Source organism: Cetorhinus maximus, chromosome 2, assembly GCF_964194155.1.
Source record: "Cetorhinus maximus chromosome 2, sCetMax3.hap1.1, whole genome shotgun sequence".
Taxonomy (NCBI): Eukaryota; Metazoa; Chordata; class Chondrichthyes; order Lamniformes; family Cetorhinidae; genus Cetorhinus; species Cetorhinus maximus.
This window is the reverse complement of record NC_135880.1, coordinates 178,378,535-178,397,406: the sequence shown is the minus strand read 5'-3', so window position 1 is coordinate 178,397,406 and position 18,872 is coordinate 178,378,535. Positions and strand designations below refer to the sequence as shown.

At 43.8% G+C, this 18,872-nt stretch overlaps 1 protein-coding gene across 2 annotated transcripts in view; it reads right to left on the bottom strand.

The window, feature by feature from the left end:
* The window catches only part of cemip2 (cell migration inducing hyaluronidase 2), an 82,807-nt gene that overhangs the window by 34,012 nt on the left and 29,923 nt on the right, over positions 1-18,872 (bottom strand). For both annotated transcript variants that reach the window (XM_078529772.1, XM_078529779.1), the window contains exons 4-10: positions 17,876-18,434; positions 11,097-11,266; positions 8,643-8,831; positions 5,050-5,219; positions 4,179-4,388; positions 2,810-3,015; positions 2,148-2,217 (exon numbers count right to left, since the gene is read on the bottom strand). In XM_078529772.1, coding sequence (XP_078385898.1) covers positions 2,148-2,217; positions 2,810-3,015; positions 4,179-4,388; positions 5,050-5,219; positions 8,643-8,831; positions 11,097-11,266; positions 17,876-18,434 — 1,574 coding nt within the window. The remainder of the gene's footprint in view (positions 1-2,147; positions 2,218-2,809; positions 3,016-4,178; positions 4,389-5,049; positions 5,220-8,642; positions 8,832-11,096; positions 11,267-17,875; positions 18,435-18,872) is intronic.

Below are 18,872 nucleotides of genomic sequence, written 5' to 3'. Positions count from 1 at the left end.
TGGGTCAAAATCCTGGGACTCCCTCCCTAACAACATTGTGGGTATACCTACACCACATGGACTGCAGCGGTTCAAGAAGTTGGCTCATCACCACCTTCTCAAGGGCAACTAGGGATGGGCAATAAATGCTGGCCTAGCCAGTGATGACCACATCCCAAGAATGAATATTAAAAAAAATTCATCTCAACCACTCCTTGTGGTAGTGAGGTCTACATTCTCACCATTCTCTGGATAAAGGAGTTTCACCTGAATTCCCAATTGGATTTATGGGTGACTATCTTATATTTATGGCTCCTAATCCTAAGCTTGCCCACAAGTAGAAACATCCACTTGACATTTACCCTATCAAACCCTTTCAGAATTTTAAAGATCCCATCAGGTCATCCCTCAGTGTTCTCTTTTCTCGTTTCTAGAAATCAAAAAGGTCATTCCAGGATTTTTTTTTATTCTTTCATGGGACGTGGGCATCACTGGCAAGGCCAGAATTTGTTGCCAGTCTCTTATTTCCCTGAACTGAGTGGCTTGCTTATCCATTTCAGAGGGCATTTAAGAGTCAACCACATTGCTGTGAGTCTGGAGTCACATGTAGGCCAGACCGGGTAAGGACGGCAGATTTCCTTCCCTACAGGGCATTAGCAACCCGGGCATTAGCAACCCAGATGGATTTGTACAACCCCAATGGTAGTTTCATGGTCACTGAGACAGGCTTTCAATTCCAGATTCTATTAATTGAATTCAAATTCTACCAGCTGCCATGGTGGGATTTGAACCCATGTCCCCAGAGCATTAGCTTGAGTGACATTACCCCTACATCCCCACTTAGAGATGAGGCAACATAAGTCAGCCTTGGTTCCTGAATCTTTAAAGTTACTTGTGGTTTTAGCTGCCTTGAAGGATTGTTTGTTGTGCAATCTGAATATCGGGAGACAAATCGGGTGAGCTACCCACTGTACTCAGTTTTGGGATGGGAACTCCCCAACATGCCCTGTTCTATGCAGGGAGCATAAAATGATCTTTCCCATTCCAATGGCAAGGATGGCAGTTTGAATGTTGCTTGTACATCATGGGCCTGAATGTCCTGATGCTCGCTGTTACTAACATGCAAATTGTTCAGCAACTTGTGGCGTGGACAAGATACGGCGTGAACTGAAAACTGGCACAACTCGCTGGTTGATCTACTCCATTTCTCTGATTGCTTTGCACAAACAACACCTGGGCCCTCAGCCTCCCTGTTATTTTTCAGGACTTACTAGAATTACACATTAATTTCCCATTAACCTCACCACAAGTCAGGTTATTAATAGCATGAGTACCCTTTTAACAATATAACTGTTGATGACTCCCAATCAGCCTCTCTGGCCCAGAAAGCGAACATTTTAAAAGGTGGAGTCTCATTCTTCCAGAAGTGAATTATTGGAGATTTTTACTTGCAAATTTTTATTTCTTTTTTAGTTTTACTTTTCTTTTCTCTTAAACCAAGCTTTCTTTCCTTCTCTTTATTTCTCTTTCTGGACCTGATTTGATTCTAATTTACCCGATTTCATTCTCTGTTGTTCCGCTGTTTCTTTCTCAGTCCTTAAAATCACATTGGTTATGGGGATAGACTGTTGGTCCCGTTGTTCACCGATGTCTGAGATGTCCCATTGCCCTCACCAATTTGTTATCAGCTCTCACTCCGAGCGAGCTATAGCTTGCAAAAGCTGGGTCCAAATCCTGGAACTCCCTCCCTAACAGCACTGTGGGTGTACCTACACCACAGGGACTGCAGAGGTTCAAGAAGGCAGCTCACCACCACCTTCTCAAGGGCAACTAGTGATGGGCAATAAATGCTGGACCAGCCAGCGTCATCCACATCCCATGAATGAATTTTCTTTTAAAAATTTGGAGCTAAAGAATAAAAGAAAAAAATCTAACTCCATCAACCACGAGATGCCCCACTCTAGTCAAATCTGGCCATATGTGTTCCAACAGGGCTGCTGATTATATTGGAGCTTCTCTTGCTTCCTGATGACTTATACCAAAAACTGGGCACTACACAACCATATTGGCTAAGCTTCCTTGCCCTGGTCTTCCCTCTCCGTGAACCCTATCCACATCATAGAAACTCCCAGAGCGTGACTAGTAACCTGGCATGAATAGGGACTCACCTGTGAGCCTGCAGCCGCATTGTTAATGAGGTGGTTGTTGGGGTTGGCAACCCAGAAAGTGGAAACTGCCCTGAGGGAGAAAGGAAGAGGGAGTTGCAACTGAATAATTTTTAAATTGTTGCCTGCTTGGAGGGCTGTCCTCTGCCCTCACAGAATTGTAAAATAAGCATAGCATCAGAAATAGGAGCTGGAGTAGACCATTCGACTTGCTCCGTCATTCAATGAGGTCGTGGCTGATCTTCTATCAACTCCATTTTCCTGCACTATCCCTTCATTCTCTTAATACCCAAAAATCCATCGACCAGTGCAATCGCAGGAAACTTGTGCTTCTGGCTCTTTAGCCCAGGGCCAGAGGCACTGAGATGCATTCGGGTGCAAAACTGCGAGGAAATTCGGGTGTAAGGTAATGACTTGTGCAACACACTTGTGCCTGAGTACCTTCAATCTTTTACCCCTGGGTATTTGCTTTCTGTCCTAATTGCACATGACCCCAGACACAGAAAATTCCACCCAAGGAGGTTGAAAATCTTTAGTACTCAATATGCCCAAGCACTCAAAAAAAAAGTTGTCAAATATCGCCCCTTCTGATCATTATGAATTATAAAATCCTCCCAACAAATCGCACAAGAAATGGGCACGGCCCCCAAAAATGCAACATTTACTTGCAGTCAGTTGCTGGCACAGGGATGTAATCGCCATAAACGTTGTTAAGAATCAAAGGGCACATAACATCGTTCCTGTCCGTGGGCAGAAGAGTCCCCGGTTTGGTGACAAGGCCTAGGTTGTGGTAAAGAACGTTCCTCTGCTCAATGCCATCTTCGAGGAAAAAACAGTGACCCAGTGTGTCATAGCCAATGGTGTCCCTTATCTGCAAAAAGAACAGAAACACAAAAACAAGTCTGGCTTTTTTTTCTTGCAGTGATTTGGTCCATCAAGGTTCGCATCTTGCACCATTCAAAAGGGGGGAGGCAGGTGAGCGCCACCCTGTAAACAGCTCTCAAGCAACCTGAAGCCAACTGAATGTCACCTGATAAGAAAGTTGTCAACAATTGTACAAAGTGGTGTCAACAGAAGCAATGTGGCGATGATGGTGGTTCACTCCTGATGAGGTTACATGGTGTGCTTCTGCACCATGTCACACTAGAGATCACCAACCCTCCAGGATTATCCTGGAGTCACCAGCAACTGCAAATTAATCTCCAGGATACTGCTGGGAGAGACACCCAGGAGAAATACGATAGCATTTCTTTGAAGAGGCTTGGTTGTTTCACTATGTTAAAGGTGACATATAAATGCAAGTTGGTGTTAACACAGGCTACAAATTATGTCTCAATACAATTTATCCACTTCCAGAAGTTGAACTTTCTAGCCAAAGATTTCTTGCGCTTGTTTAAATGTTCAAGGTCCATGACCTGGCAGCAAAGTATTTCACCATTTCACACACTCTACAATCAGCATAAACCAATGTAATCAGGAAATAATTCATGCCTTCAAACTTCAAGTTTACACCTGAAATGCTGTGCACAGTTCTTATCTCCACGTTACCAAAAGAATACGAAGGAACAAGAAAAGGTGCAGAAAAGACTTACAAGGAAGATGCCAGAACTGAGAGGTTACAACACTGAAGAGAGACTGAACAGGCTGGGGCTTTTCTCTCTAGAAAAGAGAAGGCTGAGGGGTGACCTGATTGAGGTCTTTGAGAATTATGAAGGGACTCAATGGGGGAAGATGTTCCCACTTGTCAGGAAGTCCAAATTACAGGCCATAAATATAAGGTAGTCACTAAGAAATCCAAGAGAATGGTTAAGAATGGAACTTGCTACCACAGGGAGTAGTTGAGGTGAATAGCATAGATGCATTTAAGGGGCAGCTGAATAAGTACAAGGAAGAAAGAGAAGGATATGCTGATGGGGTGGAGACTTATTTGTAGAATAGAGATGGCATGGCCAGTTGGATTGAATGGCCTCTTTCTGTGCTGTAAATTCCAAGTAAGGTGTAACATTCTAGACCAGGTGGCAAAAAAGTACTTACCAACAAGCCATTGGTTGCATGGACTGTGACACATCTGGAGAAACAATGGTGAATTGCAAGATTTCTTAGATACGTTGGCGATCTGTAGCCCCCACGTTCATCCACATCCCCACAGAGGTGGAAGTGAACAGGGTAACTGCCCATAACCTGCTGACCCATGTGTACCAGCTCCACATTAGAGAGATGAACTGATGTAAAATTCTTCACAATCTTTAACACAATGGAGGAACAAAATAAGGATTAGAACTGAGTTCCTACTTAAAAGGAAACACGAGAAGGAAAATCAACGGAGGAACAAAATAAGGATCAGAACTGAGTTCCTACTTAAAAGGAAACCCGAGAAGGAAGATCAAGTCCCATCACTGACTCAGAGGATTATTTTTAGTTTGATTTATTGGAGATGGTCAGAAGCCACAACTCAAGACACTCCTGCCATTCTTTATACCAGAGCAGGATAGAACTACCTCAGCAAAGATGCCGTAAGGACAGCAGTAAACCCTGAACCTTGTGGGAAAGGGTTCACTGGATTGATTTCTGGGGTGAGAGCATTATCCTATGAGGAAAGATTGAGCAGAATGGGCCTATGTTCTCTGGAGTTTGGAATAATGCGGAGTGATCGCATTGAAGCATACAAGATTCTGAGAGGGCTTGAGAAATATAATGCAGTTTGCATGACAGTTGACGGCAGTGCATAATGGAAAAGATTAAACATTCTTCCCTACAAGCACTCATCATTGCCCTAAATTCTCTAAGAATAAAGTTTTGAAAATGCATTACAATGTTGGCTATAGAATTGTAATTAAAGCTAGGCCCGAGTCTACAGTTAAACCTCAGACAGGACAGACAGCTTGTCACCATCAACCAAACTCACCTTTAGATGCCCTCCAAATGTGTCATGCTTAAAGAACTGACACCAGTTGTCACCGTAGCAGGAATCTTCCATCTCCCCCTCAAGGACAATGTTCCTCGTCAAAACCCCCACCTCTGCTCTCATGTCAATTCCATCCACAATTTCTCCAACGTGAAGAAACTGGGCCTTCCCTGAGAAAAAGAGAAAGCATTGAAGACCCAAGCTTGCGGAGAGAGATGTTATGTCAGCAAAGTACTCCAAGGAGTTAAATTTTTAAGAAATGGTCGGGGTAAAAAAAAAACAGGCCCCAGAACCAATCCATATTCTGATGCAAATCGGACATTTTCAGATATCTAGTTATTCAAAACCAGGGGCCATGAAGATATCACAAAAGTCACAAAAAGTTAGTATGCAGGTACAGCAAGTAATTAAGAAGGCTAATGGAATGCTATCCTTTATTGCGAGAGGAACTGAACACAAAAGTAAGGATGTTATGCTTCAGTTATACAGGGCATTGGTGAGACTGCATCTTGAATACTGTGTGCCGTTTTGGTCTCCTTATTTAAGGAAGGATGTAAATGCGTTGGAGGCGGTTCAGAGGAGGTTTACTAGATTGATACCTGGAATGAGTGGGTTGTCTTATGAGGATAGTTTGGACAGACTGGGCTTGTTTCCACTGGAGTTTAGAAGAATGAGGGGTGACTTGATTGAAGTATATAATATCCTGAATGGCCTTGACAAGGTGGACGTACAAAGGATGTTTCCTCTTGTGGGTGAGTCCAGAACTAGGGGGCACTGTTTTAAAATTAGGGGTCGCCCTTTTAGGACAAGAGATGAAGAGAAATTTTTTCTCTGAGGGTTGTGCGACTTTGGAACACCCTGTCTCAGAAGGCAGTGGAGGCAGGGTCACTGAATATTTTTAAGGTGGTGTAGATAGATTCTTGCTAGGCAAGGGAATCAAAGGTTATCAGGGATAGATGGGAATGTGGAATTTGAAACACAAACAGATCAGTCATGATCTTATTGAATGGAGGAGCAAGCTCGAGGGGTGAACTAGCCTATTTCTGCTCTTATCATATGTTCATATATGATAGCCCTTCATAAATCCAATAGGAAATTCAGGAGAAATTTCTTTACCTAGCGAATGGAGAGAATGTGGAATTCACTGTACATGCAGTAGTTGAAGTGAATGGTGTTAATTACATGCAGATGAAGAGGATTAATTGGGGTTTCACTTGAGCACACATAAAGAGACACTCACTGCAAGTGTGGTGTGGCTCAGTTAGGAGTTGTACGCTTGTGGTGTTTCACTGTGTAAATAAATCGAAGACTGAATAAAGGTTGGCTCCTGTACTATCCTTCACCAACTGGCTTTCTGGGATAGAACAAATGGTATAGTTGCATTTAAGACAAGCACACGAGGGAAAAAGGAATAGAAGGGCATGTTATCTGGGTGAGATGAAAAGGAGTCATATGCGAAGCATTAACAGCAACAGGGACCCATTGGACTGAATGGCCGGTTTCCATGCTGTAAATAATATGTAATTCCCACCCTCTAATCATATTTTAATCGTTATGAGTTCCACTTGGATTTAAGTTACTACCTCACAGATAGTGTACATCCTATGATGAATCCTGCTTCACACTCACTCGATGCTTAATTAGAAGTGCTTTCTTCATAGCTGGACCAGCATGGAAATCAGTTACTCGGCAATGTCGGAATAATCCCGCGGATATGAATGGAATAATGGACAGGCTTGAGGAGGAATAGGCAAAAGAGCAAAACGCAAATGCTGAAGCATTAGGGGAGGTTGGATAGAGGCGTACAGGAGCGGGTGGACAAAGAATAGTTGTTCCCATTTGCTGATGGTACAAGGACAAGGGGGACATAGATTCAAGGTTCTGGGCAAAAGATGAAAGGAAGAACATTTTTACACAGCGGGTGGTAATGACAGGGAACTCACTGCTCGAGGGTGGTGGAAGTGGCCATGATCAATAGGTTCAAAAGGAAATTGGATGGGCACTTGAGGGAAATAAACTTGCAGGGATACGGGAATAGAGTGGGGGAATGGGACTGACTGCATTGCTCTAGAGGGCCAGCATGGACTTGATGGGCTGAATGGTCTCTTTCGGTACTGTAATGGCTCTATGACTCAAAAGTCCAGACAGATGCAGAATGAGGTGCTTTGGATATTAACAGGCATTGGTGATAGTTGTCAAAAACAAAGAGAAGTGTATCGATGGTTATTTTAACCTATTATACTTTCTCTGATTAGATTTTACGGCATTTTTATAGTAAGAGTGACGGTATTACAACTGCTGTTAAAATATATCGCAACGTAGAATAATATTGAGCAAAAGGAATTTTTATTTATTTTTAAAGAAAGCAGTGGGTCAATATTTATTACTTACTGGGGGTTAGTTGGCTAAAGAGATTGATTTTTCTCCATCCTGTCAATGTGGGCTATTCAGGAGCAGTGAATATCCCGGGACTCCCTTTGCCTGTGGTGACGCACAAACATTTCAATTCACCTTCAGCTATCGCTGGTGCCAAAAATAACTGGCTGCTCCCCCACCCACCTGTCTGGTACCATACTTGCTTATCCCCAACCATCGCCCATATCAGTAGACTGGCACTGCCCATATGGCATCACCGCGTGAATATTTCCTCCTCGTTCTACACCTGTCTCTTAGTCCTTGCCCCCAAACGCAGCTCAACTCACTATAAACACTGTCCCGCTGGTTAAAGAATCACATGCACAATTTCGTGCAATGACGCCGGTTCAAAATGGGTGTAAAAATAAGCCAGAAATTAGTCACAAGTAGGAAAACAAGAGTGAATTTTGTGGTGCCTCTGTGCTTTTGTATTGGGAGTGGGGGAGGGCGCAAGTGGTGAATGGAGCTGATCATTTTCTATAAATATATAAGTGTCGGTTACAGAGGAAGCAGATAAATCACATTAACATGTTCAAGCAGCAGTTCACACCTTGCAAAAGTGCGATTAACTGGCATGAGGTCCCTTTAGGCAGCCTCTGTGGCCCCTACAGTCGCTGCTTATCCCCCCACATCCTCTGTGGCATCTCCAATTCCTGCGATTGCTGCTCCTAAACAAACCACAAAAGACCAGACGCATGTCCTGTCACAGCCTGCTGAAACTCGAGCTATATTCATCTGCCGTGGATGTGAATCTCCGCAGTTGGCACACTGAGCAGTATGCATTTCAGTTCTCCACAGATGAATAAGATGAAGTGCTTCTGCCCTGTACAGTTTGCCTGTATCCAGAAATATCTCCCCAAATATAATCCAAAATATAATTCAACACCAGCATGAGAAGAGAAGGTCAAAGTGTCTATCGCTCCTACTGAGTGAGGTTTGGTGCGTCTGTGAAATTTTTGATTATATTTTCCCCCTCATTGACCCTGGAATTTTTCCCTACCTCTCCCGGGAGGTTACATGGCTGCATTGGGGGAATGGGAGGAAATGTCTCATCTCGATGGTCCAGTTCATCATGAATGCATGGGGCAGTCTCAAGGGACCAGGCAGACAGTTTCATCAATTCAGGGCAGATAAAGACTATCAATCAGTTCAATACGTTGATAATCCCAGCCACCTACCTTTCACCTTGACTTGACGCCCTTTGCATTCAGGACAAGGAAGCAGGGTGAATTCCTCAGCCTGATACATGGAGTAATCGGTACTAGCAATGACAATCTGGTCATCCTTCTCCCAGCCTTCCACCTCATCCAGCAGGTCGAGGATTAAGCCATCGGACACCTCTACATGGAATTCTGACAGTGGAATCCCTAATCGTATAGGAGGAATCAGGGAGAGAGACAAACAAAATTAACATCCAAATAATTTAGTATCTTTCTCCCCCTGCGATTAGTTTTGAAATCGCTGAACTGGATATGTTAGAAAATGGAAGTTTCAAAAATACTGTTTTTGATCCATTATATTGTAAATACCAATACAGGCAGTAAATGCTAACTATATAGCATATACAGCACAAAGACAGGCCATTTGGCCCATCTGGTCCTGCCTTATTTATTCTCCACATTGACCTCCTTGCACTCCCTTCATCTCACCCCATCAGCATATCCTTCTATTTCTTACTCCTGAATGTGTTTATCCAGCTGCTGCATAAATGCACCTATCCTATTCACAGCCATCACTCCCTGTGATAGCGAATTCTCATGACTCTCTGGGTAAAGTTGCTACTCCTGAATTTCCTATTGGAATTATTTATAACTTTTAGAAATAAGTCCCCTAGTTTTGATTACCCCCACTGCCCCAAGTGGAAACATCTTTGTTTTTCAAAAAATTATAAAAGCAAAATACTGCGGATGCTGGAAATCTGAAATAAAAACAGAAAAAGCTGGAAAAACTCAGCAGGTCTGACAGCATCTGTGGAGAGAGAAACAGAGTTAACGTTTTGAGTCTGTATGACTCTTCTTCAGAGCTCTGCATCGATAGCAAGGAGAACATTTATTGCCCATCCCTAATAGCCCTTGAGAAGGTGGTGAGCTGCCTTCTTGAACCGCTGCAGTCCAACTGGTGTAGGTACACCCACAGTGCTATTAGGGAGGGAGTTTCAGGGTTTTGACCCAGTGACTGTGAAGGAACAGCGATATATTTCAAGTGTGGCTTGGAGGGAAACTTCAATGGGACCTTCTCTACACCTACCCTATTGAACCCTTTCATAAGCTTAAAGCCCTCTATCGAGTAATTCCCCCTTAGAATTCACTTTCCTAGGGTAAAGAGCCCCAGCCTGTTCAGTGTTTCTCGATGGGTATAACCTCTCAGTTCATTGTCCAATTGGTTGAATGAACAATGGGTTCCCCAAGGCTCACCCTCAATGACTCCAACACGTACCTACATGGACATCAAGAGGGTTGGACAAGACTACAATACTTAATGCCTAGCTGGGACCTTATCATTAACAAAGGAATAGCCTTTCTCTCATTCTGAATAGCTCTTGAAGTCATAAGCAGCCCGCTTGATCAGCAACCCATCCCTAACTCAAACATCGACGCCCTCCAACACCATTAGCACCCTGGCAGCAGAGCGTACCATATACAAGATGCACTGCAGCAACTCATCAGGGCTTCTTCAACAGCATCTCCCAAACCCACAGCCTCCGCTCTCTAGAAGGACAAGGTCAGCAGCAGGCACATTTGAAGTTGACATGCCATCCAATCTTGAGACATTTTGCCATTCCTTCATTGCTGCTGGGTCAAAATCCCAGAAATCCCTCACTAACAGCACCGTACAACAGCTTCACCACATTGGATTACAGTGGTTCTAGAAGGGTGGTCACAATATTTGGCCAGATTTTGTTTTGAGTGGTGAAGGAGTTGCTTGCACCACTCACCTCACATCCCATTGCCCGACACCTTTAGTGGGTTTGAGAGATTTCTACTCTTCAGGCATCTGTTTTGAATTCAGTACCCTCTACAGGGCACCTGTGACATGTATGAACAGGTAAAGTAATAGGGGGGCTGTCCAACCAGATTGCAGATTCCTCAGTGAGCCACATGTAAAGCAAAGCAGGACGTAAAAATCAGAAAACATGAATTACATTTAAATCAATATACACAAAGCAAAATAAAAATTTGGGCATACAGATGGGATGAAGGTAGAAACAAAAAATTAAGTTTTTTATAAAACTACAACATTAATTTTCTTCTGAAGGAATGAGATCCAACACTTGTAAAATTAAATTTTCAGGGCCAAAGAGGTCGTTCAAAAGTGTAAATCACTTGTTACACTGTAAAGAAAGCCTCACATTCCTGATTCTGCAAGCTCTATTTTTAAAAATCTGTCTTTAGAGCAAGAATATTGGGCAATTAACCCAAGTTCATCACTGTGCAGATTCCATCGACAAGGGCTGTAACTGTGCCCCCTGTCAGGGAGCAGGATAACACGAACAGTAACTTCTGGACTTCCATGTTTAACTGCAGATGTGCAGACGGCAGAGGTTGCTGTCAGTTTTACCCAGCAACAACGAAGCATGCTGATGTCTTAGCTATTATTGGCACTGCAAAGCCTGGGCCAATATTTTTTGGTACCTTTTTTCCATTGACTTGAGGCAGATACTGCAAACTTCACTCCGTCCACGGTGACAAACTCTCTGCGGGCTTTTGCTTTTCCTCCTGTATCATGGTTCTCATAATCTCGAATGGACTCACTGCAGGATGAGTTACCAGCACCAACCACACTTACAAGAGCCCATGCTTGTCTGTCCATTAAATCAGAAAATAAAACATTTACAGGAGTCACTGCAATGACCAAGGTTTGATATTGAGCTCATTCATCTCATTATTTTCTGCGAACGCTTTCTTAACACTTGCCAAAAGAAACATCTCAATTTCTGCGATTGAGCACATGACCACAGGGCCGTACTGAAAGAGCAATGCACTGTCTGTCCTGCAGATGAGACATGAAATCAAGGTCTGTCTGCCCTCTCAGGTGGACCCTAAAGATCCCACAGACAGTATTTCAATAAAGAGTTGGGGGGAGCAGGTGTGTCCTGGCCAACGTTCATCCCTTAAATCAACATCATTAAGAAAAAGAATATTATCTACTCATTATCACATAGCTGTCTGTGGGAGCTTGCTAAGTGTAAATTAGCTGCTGTGTTTAATCCTTTACAACATTTACCACACTGCAGCCAATGAAGTACTTTTGAAAAGTGCTTTGGCAGGAACTGAGGTCATAAAAGGCACTATAGAAATGAAAGTTGTTTTCCTTTTTTTGGCAGACACCATATTAACTACCTTGGCAATAAAATCCCAATCAATTACCTGTTAAACGTGCTGCAATAATATTCTCATCTCAAAGCAAAGCTACACTTTCAACATCAAACAGCTTCACTTCAAGATTGGCTCTCAGTGCTGAGAAAACTCAGGAACGCATGCACACTCACTGAACATCTGTTAAGCTAAACGTTTTTTGAAAATCTATTCACCTACATCAAAATGGGGACGTGTAAAATGCAAGGTACAACCACTTATATTTATATAGCACCCTTAATGTAACAAAAACTGCCCCCAGGCACATCACAGCAGAGTTACAAAGCAAAATTTGACATCGGACCACAGAAAGTGATATGCGGCAGATGGCTAAAAGCCTGGTTAAAGAGCTGGGCTTTGAGGGGCATCTTAAAGGAGGAAAGAGGGTGGTAAAGAGGCTAGGAGGTTTACGGAGGGAATTCCAGAGTTTAAGAACTAGGTAGCTGAAGGCACAGCCGCCAATGGTGCTAAAACTTTTTTAAAAATTTATTCTCTCATGGGATGTGGGTGCCTCTGGTAAGGTCAGCATTCATTGCCTATCCCTAATTGTCCCTTGAACTGAGTGGTTTGCTAGGCCATTTCAGAGGGCAGTGAAGAGTCAACCACATCGCTGTGGGTCTGCAGTCACATGTAGGCCCAGGCCAGACCAGGTAAGGATGGCAGATTTCCTTGAAGCAGATAGGATTTTACAACAATCGATGATAGTTTCATGGTCACCATTACTGAGACTAACCTTATATTCCAGATTTTTTTTAAAATTGGAATTTAAATTCCGCCAGACGCTGTGATGGGATTTGAACCCGTGCCCGTGGATTGGCCTGGGTCTCTCAATCACTGATCCGGTGATGTTAGCACTACGCCTCCATCTCCCCGAAAACCCCAGGTTTAGTTGAGCAGCAATTAGTCTCTTTTCAATGGTTTTATGAGCACAGATTTCTAATCTCTACATCATAAAATGGATGCAGGCGCACTGGGGAATGTGCAAAATAAGATTTACATGGACGTTTCCAGAACTGAGAGGTTGTATCCCATCAGGAAGGGTTGAACTGGCTGGAGGTCTTTTCTCTAAAACAGAGGAGGCTGAAAGGTGGCCAAATAGAGGTCTTTAAAGCAGACGATTGTGGTTCCAATAGACCCACTGCAGCACATAACCTTGGCTGACACTAGGGGGCAATTCTGAAGGAGCGCTGTAGTACAGAAGGTGCAAAATTCGGGTTGCCAACCCTCTATAGACTTGCCCTGGAGCTTCATGGAATTGAATGATTAATCTTCTGGACTCTCTGCTGTGAGCTAAAACCCAGGCGAGAAACCATGTTTTCCATCATCATAAAAAAAGTCATGAGAACGTGTTAATACAAATAGTGTTTTTCATTTTTTTGAACAATTTTGTTTGACTATAAAAATATTGCAGATTGGAGAAAAGAATTGACGGGATGGGGCAGGAGGTCACATGATTAAACCTCCGGGAATAGGTTCAACCAGAGTTGGTACCTCCACTTGGGTGAGGTTCTATGGGACAGTCCTGATGGCTCCAATGGGATGGATATTAAAGGAGACATTGCCAAGAGCAGCAGAGAGCTCTCCCAGCATCTCAATAAATATTCCCTCCCCAAACAAATCACAGAATCACAGAATGGTTACAGCACAGAAGCAGGCCATCTGGCCCGTTAAGTCTGTGCTGGCCCTCTGAAAGGGCCATTCATCTAGTGCTACGCCCCTGCCTTTTCCCTGTAACCCTGCAAATTTTTCCATTTCGGATAATGATCTAATTCTTTTTTGAAAGCCTCAATTGACTCTTCCTCCACAGCACTCTCAGGTAGTGCATTCCAGATTCTAACCACTCGCTGCGTGAAAGTTTCTCCTTATGTCGGCTATAGCATCTTTTCCTTGTTATATTAAGTCTGTGTTCTCAATCATGTTCTAGATCCTTCCACCAATGGGAACGGTTTCTCCCTATCTACTCTGTCCAGATCCCTCATGATTTTGAACACCCCTATCAAATCTCCTCTCAACTGTCTCCATGCAAAACAGTCCCAATTTCTCCAATCTGACTACGTAACTGAAGTTCTTCATCCCCGAACCGTTCTCGTGAACTTTTTCTGCACCCTCTCTAATGCCTTCACATCTTTCCTCAAGTGTGGTGCCCAGAACTAGACACAATACTCCAGTTGAGGCCGAACTAGTGTTATATACAAGTTTAACATGACTTCTTTGCTTTTGTAGTCTACGTCCATATTGATAAATCTCAATATGCTGCATGCTTTATTAACCACTCTCTCAAACTATCCTGCCACTGTCAATCATTTATGCACATGTACACCTGGCTACCTCTGCTCCTGCACCCCTTTTAGAGTTGTACCCTATATTTTATATTGTCTCTCTGCATTCATCCTAACAAAATGAGTCACTTCATTAAATTTCTGTATTAAATTTCATCTGTTATTTGTCTGCCTGTCCCACCAACCTGTTTATGTTCTTTTGAAGTTATTCGTACCATTTCAGTTCTGGGAACTTACAGCACTTGAATCCCCTCCATTTACACCATATATATTTCTAAGTTTCAATTTTTCAAAATGGTTTGCCAGATTTGTCCATATAATTATCACTTTACAGCATTAAGTGGTTTTCGAAGTGTAATGGAGGGAACATGACAGACCAATTTGCGCATAAGCCCCACAAACAGCAAACTGCAAAACCAACACAGAAAAAGTAAAACCACACCACCACTGCAACGAAACTGTTACGCCTCAAGAAACGGGCAATGGCTCAAAACCAGTGAAGGGCAAGTTCAGGACTGCAGCCAATTAACAACCTTCTCTTCACACAGAAGGGAGGTTGGAAAGGTTAGGACTGTTCTCCTTAGAATGGAGAGGGTTAAAGGTGACTGAATCGAGGTTTACAAGATGATGAGAGGTTTTGAAAGAGAAAAACTATCCCCTCAATAACCAAGAGGTCCAAGATTGAAAATTATTGGCAAAAAATCTAGAAGGGAGACAAGGAGAATGTTCTCACACCAAGAGGTGTCGGAATCCGGAATGCTCCCTTCCTGAAAAGGTGGTTGAAGCCGATTCTATAGATAACTTCAGAGGGATAAAGGCAAAATACCACGGATGCTGGAAATCTGAAACAAAAACAAAAAATGCTGGAAAAACTCAGCAGGTCTGACAGCATCTGTGGAGAGTTAATGTTTCAAGTCGGTATGACTCTTCTTCAGAGGGAGTCGGATGAATACTTGCAGCCGACAGATTTACAGGAATACGAAAAGAAAGCAAGGGTGTGGAACTAAACACAGGCAGGATGGACTGAATGGCCTCCTTCTCTGCTGTAAGCTTCAATGATTCTCTGGCACATGAAACACTTGGGAATCATTTAGAAAACAATTAAATGTCTTGATATGGTGGTGGCTGCAAAGGGCGAGAGAGAGAGCGAACCTACTGTGAATTTTTGAATGGATTATATAAGGTGAGGTGAGAGTGACTGCCCTTGAGGTCAAGGCAGCAATTGACCGATTGTGGCATCAAGGAGCCCTACCAAAACTGGAGTCAATGGAAATCAGGGGGGAAACTCTCCACTGGTTGGAGTCATACCTAGCACAAAGGAAGATAGGTTGTTGGAGGTCCAGGACATCACTGCAGGAGTTCCTCAGTGTAGTGTCCTAGGCCCAACCATCTTCAGCTGCTTCCTCAACGACCTTCCTTCCATCATAAGGCCAGAAGTGGGGATGTTCCTGATGATTGCATAATGTTCAGCACCATTCACAACTCCTCAGATACTGAAGCAGTCCATGTCCAAATGCAGCAAGACCTGGACAATGTCCAGGCTTGGGCTGAGAAGTAACATTCGTGCCACAAAAGTGCCAGGCAATGGCCATCTCCAACAAGACAGAATCTAACCATTGCCCCTTGCCATTCAATGGCATTACCATCACTGAATCCCCCCTTATCAACATCCTGGGGGTTACCATTGACCAGAAACTGAACTGGGCCAGCCATATAAATACTGTGGCTATAAGAGCAGGTCAGAGGCTAGGAATCCAGCAGCAAGTAACTCACCTCCTGACTCCCTAAAGCCTGTCAACCATCTACAAGGCACAGGTCAGGAGTGTAATGGAATATTGTCCACTTGCCTGGACGAGTGCAGTTCCCACAACACTCAAGAAGCTTGACACCACCCAGGACAAAGCAGCCCGCTTGATTGGCACCCCATCCACAAACATTCACTCCCTCCACCACTGATAAACAGTAGCAGCAGTGTGTACCATCTACAAGATGCACTGCAGGAATTCACCAAGGCTCCTTCGACAGCACCTTCCAAACCCACGGCCACTACCATCTAGAAGGACAAGGGCAGCAGACACATGGTAACACCATCACCTGGAAGTTCCCCTCCAAGTCACTCACCATCCTGATTTGGAAATATATCACCGTTCCTTCACTGTTGCTAGGTCAAAATCCTGCAACTCCCTTCCTAACAGCACTGTGGATGTACCTACACAATATAGACTGCAGCGGTTCAAGAAGGCAGCTCACCACCACCTGCTCAAGGGCAATTAGGGATGGGCAATAAATGCTGGCCCAGCCAGCGACACCTACATCCCATCAATGAATAAGAAAAATGTTTCAAATAGCCTTTCTCCTCTGTGACCAGGGTTTAAAGTAACCTTCACAACCCAGGTCCAACTTACGTTGCCCTAATTTCTCCAATTACTTATTAGGTATGGGTGACACCGAGTTTCATGCAAAGTCATAAAGAATAGCAAGATCCCAGATTCAGTGTGTGGAGATTGAACAGACCTAAGCTAGGAAGCAGCTGATCTCCAAGGGGCTGACTTAAGGGAGGGGAGAGAAAAAAAAATCAGCAAGGGTTTCCATTCCCAGTCACTAAACTGTAGACCTTAACAGTGTGCATGAGTGGAAAAGACTGAAGTCAGCTTGTATTTTTTTTAAATCATTCATTGGATACGAGGGTCGTTGGCAAGGCCAGCATTTATTGCCCATCCCTAATTGCCCTTGAGAAGGTGGTGGTGAGCTGCCTTCTTGAACCGCTGCAGTCCATGTGGTGTAGGTACATCCACAGTGCTGTTAGAATAGAATTAGTGAATCACAGAATGGTTACAGCACAGAAGGTGGCATTTGGCAATCATGTCTGTGCTAGTTCTCTGAAGGAGCTATTCATCTAACGCCACTTCCCTGCCTTTTCTCTGCATTTTTTTTTTCCTTTTCAGATAGTGATCCAATTCCTATTTGAAAGCCTCGATTGACCATGCTTCCACCACACTCTCAGGCAGCACATTCCAGATCCTAACCACTTGCTGCGTAAACAAGTTTCTCCTCATGTCGTCATTGCTTCTTTTGCCAATTAGATAAATCTGTGACCTCTGGTTCTCGATCCTTCCACCAATATGAACATCTACTCTGTCCAGACCTCTCTTGATTTTGAATACCTCTATCAAACCTCCTCTCAGCCTTCTCTTCTCCAAGGAAAACAGTCCCAACTTCTCCAATCTATCTGCTAGATAGACTATCATAGCCTGCCAACAACAACTTGAGTTTATACTGCACTTTTAAGGTACTAAAATAACCCAAAGGGCTTTACCGGAGTGTTATCAGGCAAAATCTGATGCAGAGCCACTTAAAGAGAGTACCAAAAGCTGTGTCAAAGAGGCAGGTTTTAAGGGGCATATTATAGGGAAGACAGAGTTAGAGTGGCTTAGAAGTTTACGGAGGGAATTCCAGAGCTTCGGCCTAAGCACCTGAAGGGATGGTCATCAGTGGTGGACCAAAGGAATGCACAAGGGGTCATAGTTCACTTTCTAAGTCATGATAGATCTAAAATTAGTGCAGAGGGAAGTGTAGCCAGCCTCGATCTGTACTCTAGGAGAGCAATAAGGGCAGAGATTGGAAAACACACCTGTGTCGTGTAGCTGAAAACTAGGGAAGAGGAGGACACAGCAGTGTCGGAGAACAATAATGATTGCACTCCCATCACAAGTTTGTATGTTAATCCTAAAATTAAATGCACCCTTCGCAAGAAGAAGCAATTCAGTTGCATCTTACCTGTAACTTAAGTCTTGAACGTGTCTACTTCCAAGCAGTTCCTGAATAGTCCTCTTTGTTTCTGGAAGAAGATTTTTAGCAGCTGAGTCCCTCACAGCGACAGAGATTATTCGGCCAGAGTCTTGAGACCTCAGGAACGTCTGCAGCCTCCTGCTTTCGTCGGCAAAGTCGTGGGTGTCAAACCTGTCGGCCAGCAGCACCTGTCCCGTGTCCTGATCGATCACACGGACATTCAGTCCGCGGGTGGCTGGCTTCTCAAAGTACGAGCCCGCCTCCAGCCCAGACGGGGGCACACTCCTGGACAGCAGAGTCCAGGACGTTTTCGGGGCACCGTGCAGCTCCAGTGTGCCCCCAGCCTGCACCCCGATGAACTTCTTGCCGAAGCCCGGCACGTCCTCACCCTCATTGGATCGGCCGCACAGCGTGATCTTGGCTCGGGATTTATAGAGACATTTCTCTGCTCCAATGTGAAGCGCCCCTCCATCCTTTACCAGGATGTAACCGCATTTTAGGGAAATATTTCTGGAACCATCTGTGCTATCGGCGAAGACCAACACCCCTGCAGAATGATACATTTATAAAAAAGCCTTCAGATTATGGAAAATCTAAAAATACATTTGAATAAACAGATGAGATATAACTGTAGGAATGACAGTCAATCACCCCGAGGCCAGAGAGGGAAGAGAGATTGTTTCAGACAATTACATTCGGAAGAAACATAGGAAGAAGAGGAGGAGACCATTCATCCCCCTCAAGACTGTTCTGCCATTCTATTAGCTCGTGGTTCATCTGCATCTTAACCCCATGAGTTCTGTAACCCTTAAACTCCCTGTGAAGAAGTGCTTCCTGACTTCACCTTTGAACAGCCTAGCTCAAATTTTAAGGTTATTCCCAATTGTTCTGGATCCCCCTGGAAGTCATACCTAGCACAATGGATCAGCTGGAAGTTCCCCTCCAAGCTACAAACATCCTGACTTGGAAATATATCGCCGTTCCT